The sequence below is a fragment of the Podarcis raffonei genome, chromosome 18, assembly GCF_027172205.1.
Source record: "Podarcis raffonei isolate rPodRaf1 chromosome 18, rPodRaf1.pri, whole genome shotgun sequence".
Classification (NCBI taxonomy): domain Eukaryota; kingdom Metazoa; phylum Chordata; class Lepidosauria; order Squamata; family Lacertidae; genus Podarcis; species Podarcis raffonei.
The window spans coordinates 5,701,197-5,728,211 of NC_070619.1; the positions used below are offsets into that span (position 1 = coordinate 5,701,197).

Below are 27,015 nucleotides of genomic sequence, written 5' to 3' on the forward strand. Positions count from 1 at the left end.
TTGCAAGCTTTTGGGTCGCCTCCTGCCTTTCAGAAGGACTTCAAAAACTGGGGGGGAATTCATACAGCAAGATTTATCCAAATGTTGCAAGGACTTTTCCACTGTAAGCTGCAGGGATTGTAAGCAACAATGCTTTCTATGGAAGGTGAACAGCCTTCCTGCAAGTGTTCTATTTAACGAAGGGTGCATGCCACAACTAAAGCATCCGTGACAGATGGCCATCTAACCTCTGTTTGAAAACCTCCAAAGAAGGAGAGTCCACCACTTTCCGATGGAGTTCGCTCTGCTGTCAAACAGTATCTCCTGTCTTGTAACTTGAAGCCATTGGTTCGAATCCTACCCTCCAGAGCAGGAAAAAACAAGCTTGCACCTTCCTCTATGTGACAGCCCGTAAGATATTTGATAGGGGAATGGAACTTAGCTCAAGACAAGCCAGTAATCCCCGTAACTTGGGGTTTTGTGGTTCTATCGACAGCAGCCTAAAATCATATCTGCAGCTGCACCGGGAGGGCGTGCATATGATTTATGCACTCCACTCAGCTGAACGCAACAGGGCTCTCATGTGTTCACATGGAATCCCTGGCAGAACCCGTCTCAGAGAGCCCAGCAGGTTTTTGGAGTCAGAGCAACAAATAATTTCTCAGAGGATATGAAGGCTCTCGGCTCCTCCTGCAATCAAAACACTGGCGTTGCCTCAGCCACTTTGCTGCAAACCTTTACGCACATGAATTTTTCACCACAGGGGGAAACGAATTGGGAGATGTGCCCCCTCCCGCAATCATCCCTTGAAACCCCAGTTCCAACACCCACCGGGCCCTCTGCCTTCGACAAGAGATACCTCTCCGTTAACACGACTGAATGGCAACTGCTGAGAGCCACATTGGGGGGGGCGGGTTTCTTCTGCCCGAAAAGTGGGATATAAATACAGGGGTACGTTGGTACTTGAACGGCTTGGCCCCCGAACGAATCGGCTCCCGAACGCTGCAAACCCGGAAATGAGTGTTCCAGTTTCCAAACGTTTTTTGGAAGCCGAACATCCGGCGCAGCTTCCGATTGAGTGCAGGAAGCTCCTGCAGCCAATCAGAAGCCACGGGTTTGTTTTCGAACTGTTTTGGGAGTCGAATGGACTCCCGGAACGGATTAAGTTCGAGAACCAAGGTACCACTGCATGTAAAACAAACCCGCAGGCAGAAAAATGCAGACAGTCATATTAATTCAGCGTGGGAGAGGAGACAACCAAGAACAGGGAGAGGGACATGATACCTTTAATTGAGCTCAAGTAAATATCACAAAACCACAAGTAGCTTCCATACGGCACCCAATTCAGCGTGACGCTACAACAGCAATTCTTAAGGGGTGGGAAGAAACAATAAACAGCTAAGAAGCCTTCTGAGACATCCAACCTCTTAGCCTTAAGGGGCGATTCAGAAAGTTATCTGCAGACCAATCAACTGCCTTATGCAGAATCCGACCGCCGGTGCATTTCAGTCTCCTCCAACCTGGTGCCCCCCAAGTGGTTCTGGACGGCAACTCACATTGAGAGAGTGGTCAGGGCAATGTAAATCCAACAGCAACAGCAGGGCACTAGGCAAGACTACTGTGGTAACACGGAGCCAGGCTTTTACAGTGGTGGCGCCAGTGTTGTGGAATGTCCTCCCTGCTGAACGCCTGACCCTTGGCTCTTGACCGCTCCCTGTTTAGACAAGCATTTTCCTGACCTCCCGACTCGACTCTCCTGCTTTGATTGCAGTTCCAACTGACCTTATGGGAATTTTTATTTAATAACTGGTGGTGTTATTTTCCCATTGGCTTTTAACCTGCTTGTGAACTGCCTTGGTACAGTGGTGCCTCGCAAGACGAAAATAATCCGTTCCGCGAGTCTCTTCGTCTAGCGGTTTCTTCGTCTTGCAAAGCAACCCTATTAGCGGCTTAGCGGCTTAGCGCTATTAGCGGTTTAGCGGCTATTAAAGGCTTAGCGGCTAAAAGGCTATTAACGGCTTAGCGGCTTAGAAAAAGGGGGGGAAGCGGAAAAAATCGCAAGACTCGCAAGACGTTTTCGTCTTGCGAAGCGCATCGAAAAACGGAAAACCCTTTCGTCTAGCGGGTTTTTTGTCTTGCGAGGCATTCGTCTTGCGGGGCACCACTGTATTTTTCTCCTTGAAATGAAAGGTGGCATGTAAATTCTTTCTTTCTTTCTTTCTTTCTTTCTTTCTTTCTTTCTTTCTTTCTTTCTTTCTACCCTGCCTTTCTCCCTAACGGGACTCAAGGCCGCTTACAGACAAGAATAGGTAAAGGTAAAGGTAAAGGTACCCCTGCCCGTACGGGCCAGTCGTGTCCGACTCTAGGGTTGTGCGCCCTTCTCACTTAAGAGGCCGGGGGCCAGCGCTGTCCGGAGACACTTCCGGGTCACGTGGCCAGCGTGACAAAGCTGCTCTGGCAAGCCGGCACCAGCGCAGCACACGGAAACGCCGTTTACCTTCCCGCTATAAAGCGGTACCTATTTATCTACTTGCACTTAAGAGTGCTTTCGAACTGCTAGGTGGGCAGGAGCTGGGACCGAACGACGGGAGCTCACCCCGCCGCGGGGATTCGAACCGCCGACCATGCGATCGGCAGGTCCTAGGCACTGAGGTTTTACCCACAGCGCCACCCGCGTCCCCACAGACAAGAATAAAAACAGCTAAAAGCATAGAAAAATAACTGTTTAAAAAAATTTATACATTGATAGAATTAAAGCTATATGGGCTGAAGATGGCAGCAAGTAAGGCCCTTGAGCTCCATGCTCCTCCCTGGTTTTCATTTGTTTTAATGTTTAATAGGTTCAAAGTCAGTTGAGTCAGCAGTTAATGGTAATTGCAGCAGACAGGCAAAGAGCATTTCTGTTTTACTTTTATGTGGAGTTAAAAGCCATATATCTTAACTGGAGGACAGGTGCTGGGAGAACAGCTGTTTTAGCTCAGGGTTTAGCTTATAAGGAACACTTAGACACTTACGCAGGCCAGTGTTTTCTGTATGGATAATAATAATAATAATAATAATAATAATAATAATAACAATAATAACAATAATAACAATAATAACAATAATAATAATAATTTATGATTTATACCCCGCTCATCTGGCTGGGCTTTCCCAGCCACTCCGGGCAGCTTTCAACAAAATATTAAAATACAGTAATGCATCAAACATTAAAAGCTTCCCTAAACAGGGCTGCCTTCAGATGTCTTCTAAAAGTCTGGTAGCTGTTGTTCTCTTTGACATCTGGTGGGAGGGTGTTCCACAGGGCGGGTGCCACCACCGAGAAGGCCCTCTGCCTGGTTCACTGTAACTTGGCTTCTCGCAGTGAGGGAACCACCAGAAGGCCCTCGGCGCTGGACCTCAGTGTCCAGGTAGAATGATGGGAGTGGAGACGCTCCTTCAGATACACTGGACCAAGGCCGTTTAGGCCGAAAAATTCCTGCGTTGCAGAGGGTTGGGCTAGATGATCCTTGTGGTCCCTTCCAACTCTATGATGCTATGATTCTACGATTCAAATCATGTCAAGACCAAGAACCAGGGGCAGCAGATTAATAGCCGGGCCCTGCAACCACTATGTTGCACCACCCAATATGGTTTTAGGGACAGTGTGCCTAGCACATGAGGCAAATCAATCTCTAGCTTGTCTCATATATAAACCTCCAATGAAGGACAGGCTACATTAAATAGCTCTTGGGCTCCTCCTTCGGACTTTTTGCACTTTTGCAAAAACGTTTTTTGCACAAACCTGCTGATCCCTCCCTCGTGTGTGTGTGTTGCCATTTTGTACATATACACAGAGGCACTCACCTCTGAGCACTGGAATGGACAATGGACCCTGTATCATTTCTGAAATATTGTAAACTGCGTTGGTAAGGTTGCGTACCTGAAAAGTGGCGGTTCAGAAATAAAACGGAGTCCCTTCTTAACTCCGCAGCTTGAGTTTTGAATAACTTCCACAGGGGGAGGGCAGGCAAGTAGCTTCCTCGCATGTAGAAAAATAGCCGATCAGGGTTAAGGTTTCAGTGCTGGGTTCTGCCCCACATGTAGATTGTCTACATGACCAGTTTACCTTTGATATGCAGAACAGGTAATTGATATGCTCTTGGGGTTCCTTCCAACCATACAATTCTGTGGTTCTACGGAAGTCTACCATGTCTTTCTGTCTTCCAAGGGTATTGCGATTAGTGCTCAAGAACAAAGGTGCTTAACCACTGGTGTTTAGGGACACAGGACGCTGCCTAACACCGAGCCAAACCACTGGGTCCAAACCACAGGGCGGGTGCCACCACCGAGAAGGCCCTCTGCCTGGTTCCCTGTAACTTGGCTTCTCGCAGTGAGGGAACCACCAGATGGCCCTCGGCGCCAAACCACTGCTCCCCAAGCAGCATTCGAAATTAGCCATTTTGCACCTGGCTTTCGACCGCTTGCAACAGAGTGAAGATACCTGGGTGCCAGGATGGCGTCTGACATCTCCACTATCTGGGGATCATTGGATTTGCACTGCTTTCACACACTAACACCCCACCCTGTAGAATTCTATCCGTTCTATTTTATCTGTACAACTGAAACGAGTTTCAGGAACCAAAATGCTTTGCCTGTGCAGCCCTAGCAGGAGCATGGAACGACGTTATAATTAATTGTTTTCGCTGGTTTTCGCTTACCCCACCCCACTGCCCTGCTCAATGTTGTGAAGAATATTCCTACGTTACAAATGGTCCATGTCACCATTAAGAAAAAGAGGTCGGAATAGGCCAATATATAAGCGGAATGTCCCTGGATCGAGTGACTTTTCTTCTTTCAGTTCTCAAAGCTCTTCAACGAGGCTGCAATCTGAACGAGCCAGGTATTTTAACTGATAATCAATCGCAGTCCAGTCCATCACTTGAAAAATAAAACTTCAGAGCCATCTTGCCCCAAAACGGCAACTAGACATTCCGTTCTGGCAACCGTAACCTTGGTTGAAGGAGCCAGTTGGAGCCTAGGTTATATATCTGAGTTTCTAACGCTGTAAGATTTCAGACAGTAAGGGTTAGGGCATGGGTAGGGAAACTAAGGCCCGGGGGCCGGATCTGGCCCAACCGCCTTCTAAATCCAACTCATGGACGGTCCAGGAATCAGAGTGTTTATACATGAGTAGAATGTGCCCTTTTATTTAAAATGCATCTCTGGGTTATTTGTGGGGCCTGCCTAGTGTTTTTACATGAGTAGAATGTGTGCTTTTACTTAAAATGCATCTCTGGGTTATTGTGGGGCCTGCCTGGTGTTTTTACATGAGTAGAATGTGCCCTTTTATTTAAAATGCATCTCTGGGTTATTTGTGGGGCCTGCCTGGTGTTTTTACATGAGTAGAATGTGTGCTTTTACTTAAAATGCATCTCTGGGTTATTGTGGGGCCTGCCTGGTGTTTTTACATGAGTAGAATGTGTGCTTTTACTTAAAATGCATCTCTGGGTTATTTGTGAAGCATAGGAATTCGTTCATTTATTTTTTTTTCAAAATACAGTCCAGCCCCCCCCCACAAGGTCTGAGGGACAGTGGACCAGCCCCCTGCTGAAAAAGTTTGCTGACCCCTGGGTTAGGGCCTGTGCATGCAAGCAGAAGAAGCAGCGCCAGCTGCCATGAGCAAACCGGCCACCTGCAAATGTGGGACGAGGCAACGTCCCAGCCGTCCAGGGCCATCCCGATCCCGCCCCCCCAACTCACCGAGTTCGGTGGGCTTCAGGAGTTCGTCCAAAATGCTGTAGAAGGGGAGCTTCACCAGCTGAACCTCGGGCTTCGCCGGTTTGACGGGTAACCGCCCCAGTCCGTTTAAGTACTTCCCGTAGAGGGAGGGGTAGTCAATGTTGGCGGTGGAGAGAGCAGTCCTGGCCACCGCGTTGCTGCTGCGGTCGTAGGAGGAATGGATGGAGAGGGTTTCCTGGGGAGGTCTGTGCTGGGGCGCCTGCTGCTGCTGTTGTTGCTGCGGAATCTGCCCTGCATCGGAGAGCTTGGCGTAGCGCGTCTCGTAAATCTCCTTGATCTTCTTGAACAGTTCGGGGCTGCAGTCAAACTGGACCAGCTGCAAGGCCCGGGTCACCAGTTCGTGTTTCAAGCCGCTCTTGCTCCGGCCGACGAACCCGAGCAACATCTGGAGGTCCGAGACTCGGAAACTCATCACCATGTTCTGCGGGCGGAGAGGGAGGGCAGACAGACAGACAGAGAGACATTTGAAGTCAAAGATAGCGAATAAATCAAAGCACCGTTTATGGGGCTGGCAGCAAACATTCCCCAAGATCTGGCTTAGGTAACCCCAACTTAAGGAAGGAATTATTAACCAGCCTTCCTCTTGCCATGCTGCTTTGCCTGTGGCTGTATTTATTCTGAATACCATTAAAAATGTTTTGTGGTTATAGCATTATTATACATTTGCAAAGACCATTATACATTTATTTACACACACACACACACCAATTTTATGCCACAGAACAGACCATATGGGAAAAGCGTTTAGGGTCAAGTATCATGGTTGTAACAAAAAGGTCGTACGTTCTCTTTATTCTTCTGTGTTTTCTGGAAATACAGAGGTGCCCACATTCAAAATACAGTGGTACCTCGGGTTAAGTACTTAATTCGTTCCGGAGGTCCGTACTTAACCTGAAACTGTTCTTAACCTGAAGCACCACTTTAGCTCATGGGGCCTCCTGCTGCTGCCGCGCCGCCACAGCACAATTTCTATTCTCATCCTGAAGCAAAGTTCTTAACCTGAAGCACTATTTCTGGGTTAGCGGAGTCTGTAACCTGAAGCGTATGTAACCTGAAGCGTATGTAACCTGAAGCGTATGTAACCCGAGGTACCACTGTATTAGGAACGATTGTGCGTCAGTACTTAAGAGAAGTATTTTTTTTCTGGGGGGAAGCAGGGGTATGCATACCCCTAAACATTTTGTGAATCTAAGTTTGGCCTCATTGAGGGGCAATATGAGTAGGAAATTGAGAGTACCCCTAAACATTTTTTTTTAGAAAAAAAGCACTGCTTAGGAGGTCAAACCATTTGTCCACCTAGACCAGCATTGTCAACAATGATTGGCAGTGGCTTTCTGAATGTGTACACAATGCAACACACGCTCTACACGGTGCTCCGATCCTTCTCTCTGAAATGAACTAAGATTCCAGTCCTCATGGTTCCGAACGAAAGGCTGATTTAAGCAGGAACATCAGAAGCTACCTTACACCCAGTCGCCCTCTGCCTCTCTGCTCTGTGCCATGCACAATGTTACAAAGGACAGAGCGGGTTGGATCAAGGTGAGCATGCATTCGCTCTAGCAAACTCCTTCTCGCAGGGGCCAATCAGGTTTGGGGAAGGCACCCACAACCCCTGGGACCCCCCCACTCCACAGAGATGCCCCACCATCACAAGGCAATGGAGGCGGGGCTATTGGAAGCCGATCCGCGCAAGGCGGGTAAGAATAATAATAATATAATAATAAATTTTATTTATATCCCGCCCTCCCCAGCCGAAGCCGGGCTCAGGGCGGCTAACAACAATAAAACAGTACAAAAGTACAACACAAACAACACTCTAAAATCATTCATTATAAAATTAATTAAATTCAAGCCACTGGCCACCATTGGGCCAGAGCTCTGCGAAGATTGCCGAGGGAGGGAGTCAGGCTGCGCCTTGGCCAAAGGCCTGGTGGAACAGCTCTGTCTTGCAGGCCCTGCGGAAAGATGTCAAGTCCCGCAGGGCCCTAGTCTCTTGTGACAGAGCGTTCCACCAGGTCGGAGCCACAGCCGAAAAAGCCCTGGCTCTAGTTGAGGCCAGCCTAACTTCTCTGTGGCCTGGGACCTTCAAGATGTTTTTATTTGAAGACCGTAAGTTTCTCTGTGGGGCATACCAGGAGAGGCGGTCCCGTAGGTACGAGGGTCCTAGGCCGTATAGGGCTTTAAAGGTTAAAACCAGCACCTTAAACCTGATCCTGTACTCCACCGGGAGCCAGTGCAGCTGGTATAGCACCGGGTGAATGTGATCTCGCAGCGAGGACCCCATAAGGAGTCTCGCTGCAGCATTCTGCACCCGCTGGAGTTTCTGGGTCAGTCTTAAGGGCAGCCCCACGTAGAGCGACTTACAATAATCCAGTCTGGAGGTGACCGTCGCGTGGATCACAGTGGCTAGGTCAGGGCGAGAGAGGTAAGGAGCCAACTGCCACCCTTCCTTTCACCCCACACCAGTTACATCTTGCTACCCACAAGCAAACACGTGCGTGTCTGGTGGTGGACTGCATGTTTACCCCTACCTCTATTTCAACGAAACCAAGTCGCTTGCCCTCATGGAAACGAGTTCGAAAAGCACACGGTGGAATTCCAGAACTTTTCCCTGCTTTTAAGCGTTAGCCGCAGGTCCCAAAGGTCAGTGGGTGGTGCATCTGCATTCCAGGGGCTTACTGCCCCCTTGACGCTCACGCCCTTGTGGCCAAAAATCCAGCCTCTGTGGTAGAACAGCTGGCATAGGGTGACGACCTCACTCCAGACCCAGCCCAAGGCATTTTGGCACCCGAGGCAAACCACAAAATGGGTGTGGGAGGAGGGGTGAGTGAAGATCAGGAACAAGGGGGGGATACAGATGCACTTTGGGATCTGCTGTCCCTGTGGATCCTGCCACCTGAGGCGCTTGCTGCACTTTGCCTCATGGGTGGGCCGGACCTGCCCAGACCCTGCACCTGCCAAACCAAACTGGGAACGAGCCTTACACACGGTAAGTGGCAAGCTCTTGGGTTGAGGAAACCAAGGAAAAACAGAGGGCGGAATTGCCGGTTGGTCAACCATCGTCAACACCTTCATGCGTTCACATTGCCTACCCAAGTTAAAGCTTGGGTGTGCTACGGTTTCCCAGGCAACCGCAGCTTGAAAAACAGCCCCGGGAGCCAATGGCACCCTGGACCCTTTGCCATTCCAGTCGCTCCAAGCCTCTGGTTGGTGAGAACGTGGTGCTGATAACACCAAGGCCGCAGGTTCAATCCCCGTATGGGACAGCCGCATATTGCTGCATTGCATTTTGTGAATCTAAGTTTGGCCTCATTGAGGAGCAGTACAGTGGTACCTCAGGTTACAGATGCTTCAGGCACTTCAGGTTACAGACACCGCTAACCCAGAAATAGTACCTCGGGTTAAGAACTTTGCTTCAGGATGAGAACAGAAATTGCACAGCAGCGGCGCAGCGGCAGCAGGAGGCCCCATTAGCTAAAGTGGTGCTTCAGGTTAAGAACAGTTTCAGGTTAAGAACGGACCTCCGGAACGAATTAAGTACTTGACCCAAGGTTACCACTGTATTTCAATATGAAATGTGATCCTCAGTGTCCCTTCCAGGTCTACAAGTCTATGATCCAATGAATGCCACTGGAAACCACAAGGGAAAACAGCCGCTCTGGGCCAAAGCTCCTTGTTTCCCACAATGGCCAACAACAAATTCGTGAAGGAGGATGGAGCTCCATCTGGCATGCAGAGAGCACGGGACTCTTAATGTGAAGATTGTGGGGTCTGAGCCCCACATTGGGTGAAAGATTCCTGCATTGCAGTGGGTTTAGCTAGATGATCCCTTCCAACTCTGATTCTATTACCTCTCTCTTTCCTCTACCAGCCGTGATGACTTGTGTGCACGTATGTATGCATATGAATGCCAGTCGCAGGAAATCTCAAGAGGGAGAATTGCTGCCGCTGCCACCCTCAAGTTCTGTTTGTTGGCATCCTAGGGGTGGCATCTGATTGGTCATTGTGAGGACAGGACGTTGGGCTCGATGGGTCTTTGGCCTGAGCCAGCAAGGAAATTCTTATTTATTCAATTTGTACGCAGCCCTTCATTCGTGGATCTAAGGGCAGCGCTCGTAATATAAAATTACAGCATCGAAACCACAAAATGCATAGTAAAAATAAGAATAACGACGAACCAATAATCCCCGCCTCCACAGAACATTTTAAAAGGGCACTGGATTGCTAAAGGCCTGGTTGCAGGGGAATGTTTTCGCCTGGCACCTAAAGGTGCATAATGAAGGCCCTGGGGAGAGCATTCCACAGACAGGGAGCCACTGCAGAAAAGACCCCGTTCTCATGTTGCCACCCTCTGCACCTCTTGTGAAGGAGGCACACGAAGAAGGGCCTCACAAAATGATCTCAGGATCCGGGTGGGTTCATATGGTAAGAGGTATTGTGGTCCTGCTCCACTTAAGGCTTTATAGGTCAGCACTTTGAATTGGGTCCAGAAACTACCGTATTTTTCACTCTATTGGACGCACCGGACCATAGAACGCACCGGACCATAGGAGGGGGAGAATAGGAAAGGAAAAAAAAATTCTTGTTCTCCCCCTCAAAAACAAGGTGCGTTCAAAGTGCGTTCAAGAGCAGGTCGGGGAACAGCACAAAGGCTGTGCCACTGCCCCCTGAGCTTGTGGGGCTGGCAGTGGGGGGAAGCGCTGCTTTCCCCTACCGCCAGCCTCAAAGATCTCACTCCAAAGGCTTGAGGCTTCGGGGACAGCCTTTCAAGCCTCCGCAGGGCGGCGGGGTGCCTTCACCCCGCCGCCCTGCGGAGGCTTTGCGCAGCCATCCCGAAGCTGGAACAGCGAGACGGAGGGCTGCGCAGCGCCCCGTCTCTCTGTTTTGGCTTCGGGGACAGCAGACCGCTATCTGCAAGCCTTGGGAGCCCGGCGGGAACTCCCGCCGGGCTCCCAAGGCTTGCGGATAGCTGCCTAAAGCCTGGAGAGCGAGAGGGGTCAGTGCGCACCGACCCCTCTCGCTCTCCAGGCTTCAGTGAAAGCCTGCATTCGCTCCATAGGACGCACACACATTTCCCCTTCATTTTTGGAGGGGGAAAAGTGCGTCCTATAGAGCGAAAAATACCGTAATCAGCAGCCAATGCAGTGAAGCCAGGACAGGTGTAATATGCTGAAACCATCTTGCCCCGGTGAGCCCCGCTGAATTCTACACCAGCAGAAGTTTCCGAACCGTCTTCAGATGCAGCCCTACGTACGATGTGTTGCAGTAATCTAACATTCTACAGTGGTACCTCGTGTTAAGAACTTAATTCATTCTGGAGGTCCGTTGTTAACCTGAAGTACCACTTTAGCTAATGGGGCCTCCTGCTGCCGCTGAGCCGCCGGAGCACGATTTCTGTTCTCACCCTGAAGCAAAGCTCTTAACCTGAGGTACTATTTCTGGGTTAGCGGAATCTGTAACCTGAAGCATACGTAACCTGAAGCGTCTGTAACCCAAGGTACCACTGTACTTCGATATCAGACATTTAAGCATCATTTGCATCACCAGCTCACTGCTACTTTTAACTGGAGAGAGTGGGGGCTGAAACCTGGACCACACCGCATGCAAAGTAGGGTCCCTACCACCAAGTTATGGGTTGCTAGACCCACTGAAGTTAACAGGCCAAAGTTCATCCATGCCAATGGCTCTACTCCACCTTCACCGCATCAAGCAGTTGGTCCCTTACCTTTCCCACCCCGACCTGGCCACAGTGATCCATGCGACGGTCATCTCCGGGCTTGACTACTGTAATTCGCTCTACGCGGGGCTGCCCTTGAAGCTGTCCCAGAAACTCCAGCGGGTGCAGAATGCTGCAGCGAGGCTCCTCACGGGGTCTCTGCCATGGGAGCATATTCACCCAGTGCTTTTCAAGCTGCACTGGCTCCCGGTGGAGTACAGGGTCAGATTTAAGGTGCTGCTTTTGACCTTTAAAGCCCTTCACGGCCTAGGACCCTCATACTTACGGGACCGCCTCTCCTGGTATGCCCCACAGAGAGCCTCAAGGTCCATAAATAGCAACACCCTAGCGGTCCCAGGCCCTAAGGAAGTTAGATTGGCTTCAACCAGAGCCAGGGCCTTTTCAACACTGGCTCCGGCCTGGTGGAACGCTCTGCCTCATGAGACCAGGGCCCTGCAGGATCTGATTTCTTTCCGCAGGGCCTGTAAGACAGAGTTGTTCCGCCTGGCCTTTGGCTTGGCGCCAATTTGATTCCCTCCCTCTCTTTCTTTTTTCCTTTCCTTCTCCTCCCGCGATGAGGCTACATTTTAATATTTTAATGTTTCAATATTTTAATGTTGTATTTTAATTTTGTTTTTAAGTTGTAATCATTCAACTTGTTTTTATTATTGCTTTTAAGCCGCTCTGAGGCCGGCCTTGGCTGGGGAGGGCGGGGTATAAATAAAAAATTATTATTATTATTATTATTATTACTACTCGGAGTAGGGCTGGTGCAGCAAATCCTCCTTTGTTGCTGCTTCAGACGTCTGCTGGTTTTGTTCTTTCACAAGAGCAACACCAGGGGTATCTGCCAACCGTACCCTACACCCTCCAGTGCAAACGGACCTGCACAACCGAGTTACCAAAGCAGCGAGGAGGGCAAGTGAAGGCATACAGGCGGTGCTCCAGCACTTACAAACGGGAAGATATTTCGCTGGTTAAAACAACACAGCATGTGGACCAGGAAGCCAAATTGCAGCCCACCTCCAGCAAGCAGACCTGCCAAGGACTCAACGGTCCTTCTTGTTTTGCAGCCTGGGAGCCAAACCAGGTTTATCAAGCACTGGGGGGCGGCGGGGGGGGGGGCTGCTTGCCATACATGGATGGCAGGCGGCTGAGTCACAACTTGCACATGCCAACCACAAACACAGTGGCATGCCAGGGTGGGGGTGCGACTGATCACTTGAGAGTCACGAAAACAACTCTCTCTGCAGATCCTGAAGATGCCACCTTGGCGGCCCATGAAAGACCAAAGACGTGAAACCAACTTAAAGAATGCAACTCAGAACTTGGGACTATTTCTGCAGCCCGAAACGCTGAATGGGAAAGGACGCAAGAGTGATCTCTGAAACTGGTTGGTTTGTTTTAAAGAGTTTATAAACCTCTTAAGGGATGCGGGTGGCGCTGTGGGTAAAACCTCAGCGCCTAGGACTTGCCAGGTCGGTGGTTCGAATCCCCGCGGCGGGATGCGCTCCCGCTGCTCGGTCCCAGCGCCTGCCAACCTAGCAGTTCGAAAGCACCCCCGGGTACAAGTAGATAAATAGGAACCGCTTACTAGCAGGAAGGTAAACGGCGTTTCCGTGTGCTGTGCTGGCTCGCCAGATGCAGCTTGTCACGCTGGCCACATGACCCGGAAGTGTCTGTGGACAGCGCTGGCCCCCGGCCTCTTAAGTGAGATGGGCGCACAACCCTAGAGTCGGACACGACTGGCCCGTACGGGCAGGGGTACCTTTACCTTAAACCTCTTAAGGTTTCGAAAATCTCTAGTCCAAAACACTCCAAATATTATATTTTAAAAACAGAGTCTAAAAGCAGCAAAGCAGCATTTAAAACATATGAAAGCAAATTATTCAAGGGAGCCATGCACCTAAAACAGGGAAAGCCTGAGCAAAAACTTCACGAGCTGTGTAAAGCAACTGAGGGCTGCTGCCTCTGCCTCCTGTCTGCAACCCTACAGAGCTGCTGCCAGTCAGTGTAGACAATACTGAGCCAGACTAACCAAGGACTGGCTCAAGAATAAGTCAGCTGCGTATGTTCCTTCACATATGGCAGAGGGAAGGCCATTCCATGATACTAGCAGCAGAAAATGCCCATTTATACAGGGGTTGTTACCTGCACCCTCACTCTTAAAGCATCAAAAATGAAAGCTGAAAGCTGGTGCAGCACAGCAGCTAAGACATGGGTAGGCAAACTAAGGCCCGGGGGCCGGATCCGGCCCAATCGCCTTCTCAATCCGGCCCGCTGACGGTCCGGGAATCAGTGTTTTTTTACATGAGTAGAATGTGTCCTTTTACCGTATTTTTCACCCTGTAGGACGCACTTTTTCCCCTCCAGAAATGAAGGGGAAACGTGTGTGCGTCCTATGGGGCGAATACAGGAGAGCGAGAGGGGCCGGAAGCTCTGCGCAACCCTCGGGAGCCGCGCCGGGCTCCGGAGGGTTCCGCAGAGCTGCCTGCGCTCCCGGGCTTCGTGCAGCTCTGCACAACCCTAGGGAGCCCGGCGGGAAGCCGCGCCGGGCTCCCAAAGGTTGCGCAGAGCTGCCTGCATTCCGAAGCCTCGGGCGCGCTAAAGAGCGCGACCGGGCTTCACGCAGCTCTCCGCAAGCCTGGGGAGACCGGCGCGACTCCCTAGGCTTGCGGATAGCAGGCTGTTCTGGGGGCTGGGGTCAGGGGAAGCTTGGGCTTCCCCCGCGCCAGCCCTGTGCCTGGGGGGGAAATAATTTTTTTCCCTTTATTTCCTCCCCCAAAAAACTAGGTGCGTCCTATAGGGCGGTGCGTCCTATGGGGCAAAAAATACGGTATTTAAAATGCATCTCTGGGTGATTTGTGGGGCATAGGAATTCATTCGTATTTTTTTTCCAAAATATAGTCTGGCCCCCCACAAGGTCTGAGGGACAGTGGACCGGCCCCCTGCTGAAAAAGTTTGCTGACCCCTGAAAAGTGCATGAGGTAGAAAGTGATAGAATCAGATTGGAAGGCACCTTTTAAAGGGTCACCTGAAAGGAAGGAATCACAGCTAAAGAATCCCTGACAGATGGCCATCCAACCTCTGTTTACAAACCTCCAACAAAGGATAGCCCACCGCCTTCTCAGGGAGTCCATTCTACTGGTCAAGCCAATGGTCCCACGTAGCTCAGGACCCTCTACACAGCAGCCCTCCGTGATTTCAGACAAGAACCTTCTGCATGCAAAGCAGGTGTTCCGCCAACAAGCTATAGCTCTGCAACATAATAAGTGGCACCTCGGAAGTTGAACGGAATCAGTTCCGGAAGTCCGTTCGGCTTCCAAAATGTTCGGGAACCAAGGCACGTTTTCTGGCTGGCCGCAGGAAGCTCCTGCGGCCAATCGGAAGCCGCGGAACCCACGTCGGACGTTTGGGTTCCAAAGAACGTTCGCAGACCGGAACACTCACTTTGCAGGGTTCGGGAGCCAAAACGTTCGAGTCGCAAGGTGTTTGACTTCCGAGGTACGACTGTATTTAAGCTCAGCTCCCCCCACAGCAAATAAACAAATAAAAACGCTTTCTGTCTCAGGATACTGACCCACCTAACCCTTCACTGCAATACTAATGTTCCAGGGATGGTTGTGGGCAGGATTCTTACACTAAATGACTCTCAGGATGCCCCCAAATTTACAATTCTATGATCCCATGATTATTGCAGGACTTTGGGGCGTAAGAGGTATTGTGGCCTGGATTTTTGTTGGCTCTATCAGATGCGTGAAGTAATCCGCAGCAGTCATGTTGTGCCCTCCATATGCTAAAAATAATGAGATCCAGCAACTTGCTTTGCCCTTTTAATACGGAGATTAAAAAAACCAAAATACTGATAGACTTTTACAGAAGACGAAAGAAACAGATTTGGCTGAACATGAGGGGGACCTTCTTAGAGTAAGGGTTGTTAAGTGAGGAACAGGCTGACTTGAGAGGCACTGGAGGTTTCTGCAGATCCTGTGCTGAACAGGAGGCTTGGCTAAACACTATGTTTTGACAATGCTGCGCAGATCTCGTTAAGGCACTGAAATAGTGGAACGTCATCTGTGTCTAAAAAGCGGTATATAAATTGGTTAACGGTAACAACAGAGGAAGCAGCAGCAGCAGCAAAGCCTCCTATCTGCTCCAACTAATTTAAAAAGTAGTAAAAGGTAAAGGTACCCCTGCCCGTACGGGTCAGTCTTGACAGACTCTGGGGTTGTGCGCCCATCTCACTTAAGAGGCCAGGGGCCAGCGCTGTCCGGAGACACTTCCAGGTCACGTGGCCAGCGTGACAAAGCTACATCTGGCGAGCCAGCGCAGCACACGGAAACGCCGTTTACCTTCCCGCTAGTAAGCGGTCCCTATTTATCTACTTGCACCTGGGGGTGCTTTCGAACTGCTAGGTTGGCAGGCGCTGGGACCGAGCAACGGGAGCGCACACCGCCGCGGGGATTCAAACCGCCGACCTTTCGATCGGCAAGCCCTAGGCGCTGAGGCTTTTACCCACAGCGCCACCCGCGTCCCTAATTTAAAAAGTAGGTCTCCGCTTATTACGATTCACAGCCACTGCCTTAAAATCTCAAACCTTCAAACCTCACCATTTCACAGCTGCACCACCGAAGCTCCAGCCGCTCAGGACAGCGCAAGCAAAGGGAAGCCCATGCAAAAACGACAAGAGCAATAGATAGGCAGGCAGGCAGGCAGGCAAGCAAGCAAGGACTTGGCAGTGGAGGCAGAATGGGATTCCTCAGTGCCAAATCCAACCATCCCAGGGCTCTCTAGCTGGGCCTTGGAGTGTTCCACCGGCCACATACTCTCACCAGCCTTTGCTTTGCACCCTCCTGGAGTGACTTTGCCTGGCTGGAATGTGTCCTCTTGCTTTGTCTGGATGACGGGATGGAGCAGAGTGTGCTGGAAGCACCCTGCTTCACAAAGCTGTAATCTGCATTCATTGCTCCACCCACTTCTGCCCACGACTGGCACGTGGCTCTTGGAAGGTTTCCCAGAAGGCCCTCGGGTTGGAAAAGGGAGCGAGGAGACAGCGATGCCTGTCGCACCTCATGCACACCAGTTTGAGAAAATCTGCTGCTGTCCGTATCAGACTGGACAAGTCTACTGCAGATATTCATTTGCTACAATAATAATTGACATTTATAGAGCGCCAAGCCTCCATAGCACTAAAAGATGCTGTACTCCTTACAACAGCCCTGTGAGATGGGCTAGCCTCATTTCCCCCCTGTTAGAGCTGGGTCTGACAGCAGCAAGACTTTCCTTGCAGCCTTCACACTAACTGTAGCTGAGATAAAGGGCCCCTTGCACACTCCTTTCCCATTTGTGTTTTATCTATCAGATTCTGAGTCTGAGGCCCGGGGTTGTCTTATTATTGAAATTTATACGCTGCTCTGGGAGCGTCGTATGGTTCATAGACTCGTAGAATCTTACCAGTTGAAAGGGACCCACGGATCATCTAGTCCAACCCCCTGTAACGCAGGAATCTCGGCTAAAGCATCCATGACAGACAGCCATCCAACCTCTGCTTAAAAACCTCCAAGGAAGGAGAGCCCACCACTTCTCGTGGGAGTCTGTTCCACTGCTGAACAGCTCTTACTGTCAGAAAGTTTTTTCCCGAATGTTTAGTCGGAATCTCCTTCCTTGCAACTTGAAGGCATTGGTTCAAGTCCTACCCCCAAAGCAGGAGAAAACAAGCATGCTTCCTCCTCCGTGTGACAGCCCTTGAAATATTTGAAGATGGCTATCATATCTCCTCTCAGTTTCCTCTTTTCCACGCTAAACATACTCCTTCAAGTGCTCCTCATAAGGCTTAGTTGGTCACCTTGGTTGCCCTCCTCTGCACACATTCCAGCTTGTCAACATCCTTCTTAAATTGTGGTGCCCAGAATTAGACACAGTACTCCAAGTGTAGCCTGACCAAGGCAGAATAGAGTGGTACTATGACTTTCCTTGATCTAGACACTATACTTCTGTTGATGCAGCCTAGAACGGCATTAGCTTTTTTTGTTGCTGCAACACACTGCGGACTCATGTTAAGCTTGTGGTCCACCAAGACCCCTAGATCCTTTTTACATGTACTTCTAGTAAGCCAGATGTCTTCAGGAGAGATAAAAGTGCTCTAAATAAGTAACAAATACGTAAGTGCGTAGAAATTCACGGTTTCAACTGAAGACTTCCCAGTTTGTGTCCACAGCTTACTGAAAAAAACTGGAAGCCAACCATTCCAAATTCACTCAAAGAAGTTAACTACCCTAAAGTCTTTGTTTCTGAATATTCACGAAACAAGCCAAATCTACTCTTGTAAAGTAAAAGTGCAATCATTAATACAAATGGCAGCACTTATAATTGTGGCTTCCTATACATGACTTTGCATGCTATCTGAGGTGTCCATTGGTTTCACAACTGGCTCTGCATGGTTCAACTTAATACAGAACACACAGAGAAGGAGCCTTAAAGTATCTCACAGATATTCCATTTTGGCAGGTGGTTTTGTGACTTAAGAGTCTAATTACATAGAAGATAAGGCTATCAGCATCTACTAGCCATGACAGCTATGCCCTACCTCCGTGACCACAAACCCTATGCCTCTGAATGCCAGTTCAGGTAGAGGAGAGTCGCAGTTGCACTCAGGCCTCCCATCGTGGCATCTGGTTGGTCACTGTGAGAATAGGATTCTGGACTAGATGGGCCCCTGGCATGATCCAGCAGGGCCCTTCATAGGTCCTTATGTGCCACAGAAATGCATTTATAGCTTTTTCTGTTATTATCCACATGGGTGCATATACAAGGTAAACAAGGGAACGACTAAGAGATGTGTTGATCTGTTAAATGTTTCAGATTCACCCTCCTCCATTAAAACAGCTAAGGTTTCAAATTAACAAATAAACACACACACATGTATGCACAATAAATATCTGGCAGGAGAGAGCCAACACCTGACAAATCCAGTTCACAAACGTGCTTCAAGCAGAATAAACCTGTTTCACTTTCAAAAAGGTACCGCCACGCTTGGTGGGTGCCCGTGTTGGCTGTGCAGCAGGCGAAGGCTGCAACCCTTACCTAGAATTTACCTAGCGATTTCCAATTAGGCATGTACAGTGGTACCTCAGGTTACATATGCTTCAGGTTACAGACTCCGCTAACCCAGAAATAGTACCTCGGGTTAAGAACTTTGCTTCAGGATGAGAACAGAAATCGTGCTCCGGCGGCACAGCAGCAGCAGGAGGCCCCGTTAGCTAAAGTGGTGCTTCAGGTTAAGAACAGTTTCAGGTTAAGAACGGACCTCCGGAACGAATTAAGTACTTAACCCGAGGTACCACTGTATATGATTGCCAAGCTGCTATTCCAGGCGACTTAACCAGCGAGTAACACCACCCTCAATGGGACATGGGTGGTGCTGTGGGTTAAACCACAGAGCCTAGGACTTGCCGATCAGAAGGTCAGCGGTTCGAATCCCCGCAATGACGGGGTGAGCTCCCGTTGCTCGGTCCCTGCTCCTGCCAACCTAGCAGTTTGAAAGCACACCCAAAAGTGCAAGTAGATAAATAGGTACCGCTCCGGCAGGAAGGTAAGCGGCATTTCCGTGCGCTGCTCTGGTTTGCCAGAAGCGGCTTAGTCCTGCTGGCCACATGACCCAGAAGCTGAACGCCGGCTCCCTCGGCCAGTAAAGCGAGATGAGCGCTGCAACCCCAGAGTCGGCCACGACTGGACCTAATGGTCAGGGGTCCCTTTACCTTACCTTTCACACCACCCTGGTGAACCCAAGGGGTGCTTACTTTCTGAGTAAGACCTGCGTAAGATCGCACTTTGCTGCTGTTGTGTTTTTGTTTTGTTTTCGCTTTCAACACACGCACACACATATCAATCAGGATTAAATCAGCTCCAAACAAACCGTGTCCCCCCCCCAAGAAAAATCCACCTTGCAGGGTTGGTGGCAACTCCTCCTGGCTGTCAAAAGGTGCCCCAAAGGGAGGGCTGGCATGAGGGCGAGATAAAAGGCATGTAAACAAACAGACAGGCAAACAAACCCTCCTGGGGGGGTGAGAGGAAATGGGGAGGGTCTTCTCTGGCATGGGGGGAGGGGAGGGCTGTCTTGAAGGGGGGTGGGAAAGCAGCAGGAGGTAGGGAGAGGGGAGATGTGAGAGTGGGGGGGATTGGTGAGGGGGGGTCGTCCCTGGAGGGGGTCGTCCCTCGGGACGGGGGCGGGGCTTCTGGCCGCCCCTCCCCTTTAGCCACGCCCCTTCCTCCTCAGGTGCCCCTCCCTGTGGCACAGATTCATAGGGTTCCCCCCCCCAAAAAAACATACCTCAGTGGGGGGGGACGGGGCGCCCCTTCGGACCCCCGCTTCTCCTCTCCCTCCCTCCCCTCCCTCCCTCTCCTCTTTCACTCACTCACTTTCGCCTCCACCAGCTCCGCCGCCATCTTGGCTTCCAGCATCCAACGCGCCGGGAACAGGTGGAGGGAGGGGCGGGGGGAGGGAAGAAGAAAGAGAAGAGCCGCCCGCGTCACGTGACGGGGGGGACGTCAACGGCTAAGCGCCCCGGCTCGGCCAATCCGGAGCGCGCGTCTTGTGGTTTCTTTCCCCGCCCCCGCCCTCTTTTCTCCAATCAGCGTCGACGCTCCGTACGAAAAAAACCTCTCCTGACGTGCGACGCCGGAGACGAGGAGCGCATGCGCGCCAAGCGACCCGGCGAAGCTTTCTCGGGCCGGCCTCTCGCTTCTCCTCCGCCAGAAGAGGGGAGAGGCGGCGCATGCGCGCAGCGGCGGCAAGCCAACCCGCCTTGCCCGCTTCCTCTTCCCGAGAAAGAGCGAGGACGAGGCGTGGCCACGCCCAGCCGGCTCTTAAAGAGACACTCACCCCCCAAAAAAGGGGAAATAATTTGCGGGCAGGATTTAATCTGTGGTCATATTTAGGTTCGATTTAACCTTAGGAGAGGGTTTTGTAGTGGCCAGGCTCGGGTTTAGTGGACGAACAGCAATATGGTCAGGGAGGTCCTCTGGGCATGTGCAGAGTGCATTTAAGAGGCCCACCAAGTAGCCACAATTTAAAAATAATTTGAGAGGAAAGGCAGGATGTGAACCTAATGGATAAAGCAACACCACACACCCCACTTTGGGAAGGGGGATAAGCTGAATCGGTAGAACATGAGAGTCTTAATCTCAGGGTCGTGGGTTCCGGCCCCACGGTGTGCAAAAGATTCCTTCATTGCATGGGGTTGGACTGGATGACCCCACGGGGTCTCTTCCAACTCTATCATTCTGTCATTAATCTTCGTTCCGCTCTGTCGAAAATCCCATGTGGACTGATCATTATCGTCACCATAATCATTTATTAAATTTACCGGTCGCTTGTGACCCGAAGGGATCCAAGCAACTAACAGCAATATGTATTTTATACATACATGCGAAAGGCTGGGCTGGATGAATCCCTAGCCGGAATTAAGATTGCCGGAAGAAATATCAACAACCTCAGATATGCAGATGACACAACCTGGATGGCAGAAAAGGAGGAGGAATTAAAGAACCTTTTAATGAGGGTGAAAGAGGAGAGCTCAAAATATGGTCTGAAGCTCAACATCAAAAAAACGAAGATCATGGCCACTGGTCCCATCACCTCCTGGAAAATAGAAGGGGAAGAAATGGAGGCAGTGAGAGATTTTACTTTCTTGGGCTCTATGATCATTGCAGATGGTGACAGCAGTTACGAAATTAAAAGACGCCTGCTCCTTGGGAGAAAAGCTATGACAAACCTAGACAGCATCTTAAAAAGCAGAGACATCACCTTGCCAACAAAGGTCCGTATAGTTAAAGCTATGGTTTTCCCAGTCGTGGTGTATGGAAGTGAGAGCTGGACCATCAAGAAGGCTGACTGCAGAAGAATGGATGCTTTTGAATTCTGGTGCTGGAGGAGACTCTGGAGAGTCCCATGGACTGCAAGAAGATCAAACCTCTCCATTCTGAAGGAAATCAGCCCTGAGTGCTCACTGGAAGGACAGATCCTGAAGCTGAGGCTCCTAGACTTTGGCCACCTCATGAGAAGAGAAGACTCCCTGGAAAAGACCCTGATGTTGGGAAAGATGGAGGGCACAAGGAGAAGGGGACGACAGAGGACGAGATGGTGGGACAGTGTTCTCGAAGCTACCAGCATGAGTTTGACCAAACCACGGGAGGCAGTGGAAGACAGAAGTGCCTGGCGTGCTCTGGTCCATGGGATCACCAAGAGTCAGACACGACTAAACGACTAAATAACAACAATTTTTTGTGTGTCATTTGACTTGCCTTTTGCAGCCAAATTGTTGACCATCACCTAGAGAAGTGCCTGGCGTGCTCTGGTCCAGGGGGTCACGAAGAGTCAAAATGACTAAACGACTAAACAACTACTAGCCTTAGGAGAGGGTTTTGTAGTGGCTAGGCTCGGTTTCAGTGGACGAACAGCAATATGGTCAGGGAGGCCCTCTGGGCATGCACAGAGTGTATTTAAGAGGCCCACCAAGTAGCCACAATTTAAAAATAATTTGAGAGGAAAGGCAGGATGTGAATCTAATGGATAAAGCAACACCACACACCCCACTTTTTTGGGGGGGATAAGCTGAATCGATAGAACATGAGAGTCTTAATCTCAGGGTTGTGGGTTCCAGATTCCTTCATTGCATGGGGTTGGGCTGGATGACCCCACGGGGTCTCTTCCAACTCTACGATTCTGTCATTCACCTTCATTCCGCTCTGTCCAAAATCCCACGTGGACTGATCATTATCATCACCATAATCATATATTAAATTTGCCCGTCGCTTGTGACCCAAAGGTATCCAAGCAACTTACAGCAATATATATTTTATACACACATCATACGCTATGGGAAGGGAAAACTGTACAATGCATCAATGTTTTGTCAATTTATTTATTTGCCACATTTCCCCCCTGCCTTACATTACCAGGGTCAAGGGGTCTAATAATGCCACAGTTTTCAGAATTCTGGAAAATCGGAAGAAGTGGCAAAAGAGGCAAAAAATATATATCATAGCTGGAAAGAAATAACAGGAAAGAATTAACAGATAACCCCACGTGTTTACTATAAAGACAGCATTTCAGTTTTCTATAGATTTCAGATATTTGCTACAGCGGTGGGCGTTGTATTTCTGTATTTTTAAAAATATATGCCACACTGCATAGACAGTTTGCCTGCCCCTCATAACAATCTAGCATAGCTTTTCTTCTGCTGCCATGCTGAATAAATCAGCAGTAATTGATGGATGCAAATATTTCAGATTTTGGCTTGAAGGACGCTGCCTTGAGCTTATTGGAAGCCCAGAGCCTGGGAAGCTCGTTCGAAAAAAGGAAATGAGTTGGACATAGGGTTGCCATATATCAGAAAGTGAAAATCCAGACCAAAAAGTTGTTGAGCTTTTAGAGCTTTTTATTCATATAAATCGCCAAAATTGCCACTTATGCCGATATGCCGATATGTCCGGATTTCCCCAGACGTATGGCAACCCTAGCTGCACATTCAAAGTTTCCAATAAAGAACTAAGTGTCGGTCACGTTCATCCCTTTACAAATGAACTAGTTCATCCAAACGATTATCAGCCGCTGTGCTGAATTATAAAATATACCGTATTTTTCGTCCCATAGGACGCTCCGTCCCATAGGACGCACCTAGTTTTTTGGGGGGAAATAAAGGGGAAAAAATTCCTTTATTTTCCCCCCAAAACCAGGTCGAGGAATGGCGGTGCTGCGCCTCCCCGCTGTTCCCCGAGCTTGTGGGGCTGGCCGATGTCTGCCCCGCGCGCCGGGCGGCAGGCTGCTATCCGCAGCCTAGGGAGCCCTGCGGGAACCTCCCGCGGGCTCCCCAGGCTTGCGGATAGCTTCCTGAAGCCTGGAGAGTGAGAGGGGTCGGTGCGCACCGACCCCTCTCGCTCTCCAAGCTTCAGTGAAAGCCTGTATTCGCCCCATAGGACGCACACAGATTTCCCCTTCATTTTTGGAGGGGGAAAAGTGTGTCCTATAGGGCGAAAAATACGGTACTTACATAGGTTTAGAAAACACCAAAACACACTCACACATTGTTTGATTTACTTCCCCCAACAATTGTGATTTAAGCTTAAAAGAGTCTATACAGTGGTACCTTGGTTCTCAAATGCCTTGATACTCAAACAACTTGGAACCCAAGTTTTTTATTTGTACATTGGGGTACTTTTATAGCTTTGTTTAGAGTACGTAATGTTTTAATAATATAAATGTTTTAAGTCTTTTTTTACCAATTCAGTATATTTTCTTTTAATTGTCAAATAATTCTGTGTACATTGCGGCAGCCTTTGGCTATGTGCAATAAAACTGACTGAGACTGAGACTGACAAAAACTGCAAACCCACAAGTAAGTGTTCTGGTTTGCCAATTTTTTCCAGAAGCTGAACATGCTCTGTTTTGAGTGTTACGCTGAGGTTTGTCTGTTTTTGCTATTTATTTTGCGTTTCTGTTTTTGTGGCTCTTTTTCATTTTGTTTTTGTGACTGTGTGGAACCCAGTCCAGCTACTGATGGACTGATTGTGTGACTTCAGTACATTGTTTATTGCTTTCTTTTTATGGACCAATGGTCTTGTTAGATGGTAAAATTCATGTTAAACTGCTGTTTTAGGGGTCGTTTTTAAAAGTCCAGAACAGATTAATCCATTATGCATTACTTTCTATGGGAAAGCTTGCTTTGGTTTTGGAACGCTTTGGTTTTGGAATGGACTTCCAGAACAGATTGAGAACCAAGGTAAAGAAAGAAAACCTCCACACATAAAAGAATGAACTTGAAGATGAAGTAGAAATTGTTATAGAAGTTCTAGAAATAATTCTAAGTTACCTAATGTACACCTATTTGCAAAGCCAACTTTCCCCCTAAAATAATGCATTTAATTCCTTTAGTAATATATGCATAAAAAGCACTCTTTAATATGGGCATTTTTGTGACTGGAGAACTGCATTACAGTATTTGGAAAGCCCCAAATTATTATTGATAATAATAATAATAATAATAATAATAATAATAATAATAATAATTTACTGTATTTTCCGCTCTATAAGACGCACCAGACCACAAGACGCACCTAGTTTTTGGAGGAGGAAAACAAGAAAAAAGATATTCTGAATCTCAGAAGCCAGAACAGCAAGAGGGATCGCTGCGCAGTGAAAGCAGCAATCCCTCTTGCTGTTCTGGCTTCTGGGATAGCTGCGCAGCCTGCATTCGCTCCATAAGACGCACACACATTTCCCCTTACTTTTTAGGAGGGGAAAAGTGAGTCTTATAGAGCAAAAAATACGGTATTTATACCCCGCCCATCTGGCTCGGTTTCCCCAGCCACTCTGGGCAGCTCCCAATTGAATATTAAAAACACAAAAATACAGCATTAAACCTTAAAAACTTCCCTAAACAAGGTTGCCTTCAGATGTCTTTTAAAAATATTATTATTATTATTATTATTATTATTATTATTATTATTATTATTATTATACGGCTGGGTTTCAGTTCGCATATAGTTTCAGAAAGTGTGAATTATGTAGATTTGCCTTTAAATGCGAACTGAATTCGTGCCCCACGCAGACAAGGTGGGACCTCAACTTAACAACAATTCTTTAGATATTGTTTTTATCGAGGGATTATTTGGGCGTCCTGTTTTTGTGGGGTTGTAGCAGTTTTTACTGATGTCGCCACACACAGCTCTGGGAGACTTTGAGGCCAAAAGATGGGGTTAGTAAAGGTAAAGGGACCGCTGACCATTAGGTCCAGTCGTGGACGACTCTGGGGTTGCGGTGCTCATCTCACTTTATTGGCCGAGGGAGCCGGCATTTGTCTGCAGACAGTTTTTCCAGAACATGTGGCCAGCATGACTAAGCCGCTTCTGGCGAACCAGAGCAGTGCACGGAAACACCATTTACCTTCCCGCCAGAGTGGTACCTATTTATCTACTTGCACTTTGTGCCTCCTGCTAGGTTGGCAGGAGCAGGGACCGAGCAACAGGAGCTCACCCCATCGCGGAGATTCGAACCGTCGACCTTCTGATCGGCAAGCCCTAGGCTCTGTGGTTTAACCCACAGCGCCACCTGCATCCCAAAAGACCGGGTTACCCATGTTAAAATAAAGAACACAAGAGCCCATCTAGTCCAGCAAGCTGTTCTTACCGTGACCAAACAAATGCCCCTTATGGAAAACCCACAAGTAGGACGTGATCCCAAGGGCACAGGGGTCAGTTTTGGTATAAGGCAGCTTCCCAAGTTCCTTTTTTCTAACCGAGACCTTTATTCAGGTCTAAGAGGACTGGAAACTTACCTTTTTGTTCGGGGAGGGAGCAGAAAGCAGTGGCGGAACATCTGTTCTACATACAGGAGACCCCCCCCAGTAAAATTCCCAGCATCTCCAGGTAGACCTGGGCAGAGGCGAAGCAACCTGGACCGCCGCTTGTCCCAGGGGACATGGCGCTCATCGCAGGTGGCGTGGCGTGCATCCCAAGGGCGTGGCACTCGTCCCAGGGGCGTGGCACTCATCGCAGGAGGTGTGGCGTGTGTCCCAGGGGGTGCGCCGCTGATCGGGGGGTCGGCATTTTGTCACCCCCCTTTGGAATGGCACCTAGGTCGGACCGCCCCCTCGCCCCCACCTCGGAACACCCCTGGGCCTGGGGAAATCCCCAAGCCTGAGACCCTAGGGCAGGGTTCCCCAAACTTGACTGTTAATATTTGGGCAACTTTTCTGCTGTACTTTATTGGAAGGAGAAAGTTTTTTCCTTAATAACAATTTAAACTATTTATTTAACTAAAAAAACAACACAACATTATAGCATATGTATCCGTCTTTGTTAACTGAGTTTTAGCCCACATGAAAAACTTAAAACAAATCCTTATTTCCTGATGAATAGCCTTTGGACCAGCCACTCCCAAACTAGGCCCTCCAGCTGTTATTGGACTACAACTCCCATCATCCCTAGCGAGCAGGACCAGTGGTCAGGGATGATGGGAACTGTAGTTCAAAAACAACTGGAGACAAGGCGTAGCCGAGCTAGAGGAACGTGATGGAGGACAGCTTTCTGCATTCCTGTTCTGTGCAGCTTCAGTTTCTGCGGCAGCCTCTTATTTTCCTGAATTTGGAATTTTTAGGAATTATTCCTTAGCTATACTAATAATTTATTATTTGTACCCCGCCCATCTGGCTGGGTTTCCCCAGCCACTCTGGGCAGCGTCCAACAAAGACCAAAAATACACCAAAATGTCACACATTAAAAACTTCCTTGAACAGGGCTGCCTTCAGATGTCTTTTAAAAATAGGATAGCTGCTTATTTCCTTGACATCTGATGGGACGGCGTTCCACAGGGCCACTACCGAGAAGGCCCTCTGCCTGGTTCCCTGTAGCTTAGCTTCTCGCAATGAGGGAACACCCAGAAGGCGCTGGCACTGGACCTCAGCGTCCGGGCAGAACGATGTGGGTGGAGACGCTCCTTCAGGTATACTGGGCCGGACGCACAAGGGCAGGATTAAAGCGAA

At 49.2% G+C, this 27,015-nt stretch overlaps 1 protein-coding gene and 1 long non-coding RNA gene across 4 annotated transcripts in view; both read right to left on the minus strand.

The window, feature by feature from the left end:
• PIAS4 (protein inhibitor of activated STAT 4) overlaps positions 1–19,993 on the minus strand; it is a 38,340-nt gene extending 18,347 nt beyond the window's left edge. Inside the window, exons 1-2 of one of the 3 annotated variants that reach the window (XM_053372837.1) lie at positions 19,895–19,993; positions 5,722–6,181 (exon numbers count right to left, since the gene is read on the minus strand). In XM_053372837.1, coding sequence (XP_053228812.1) covers positions 5,722–6,181; positions 19,895–19,936 — 502 coding nt within the window. In that variant the 5' untranslated portion in view covers positions 19,937–19,993. Of the gene's footprint in view, positions 1–5,721; positions 6,182–9,611; positions 9,845–19,890 lie in introns of those variants that run through there. The other 2 variants (XM_053372838.1, XM_053372839.1) reach the window with 2 other exon arrangements.
• On the minus strand, positions 970–2,762 carry LOC128405840 (uncharacterized). Its single transcript, XR_008328362.1, has 2 exons — positions 2,142–2,762; positions 970–1,832 (listed from the first exon to the last, which is right to left on the minus strand). It is a non-coding gene; the product is annotated as an uncharacterized LOC128405840 (long non-coding RNA).
• Positions 19,994–27,015: the final 7,022 nt, after the last annotated feature.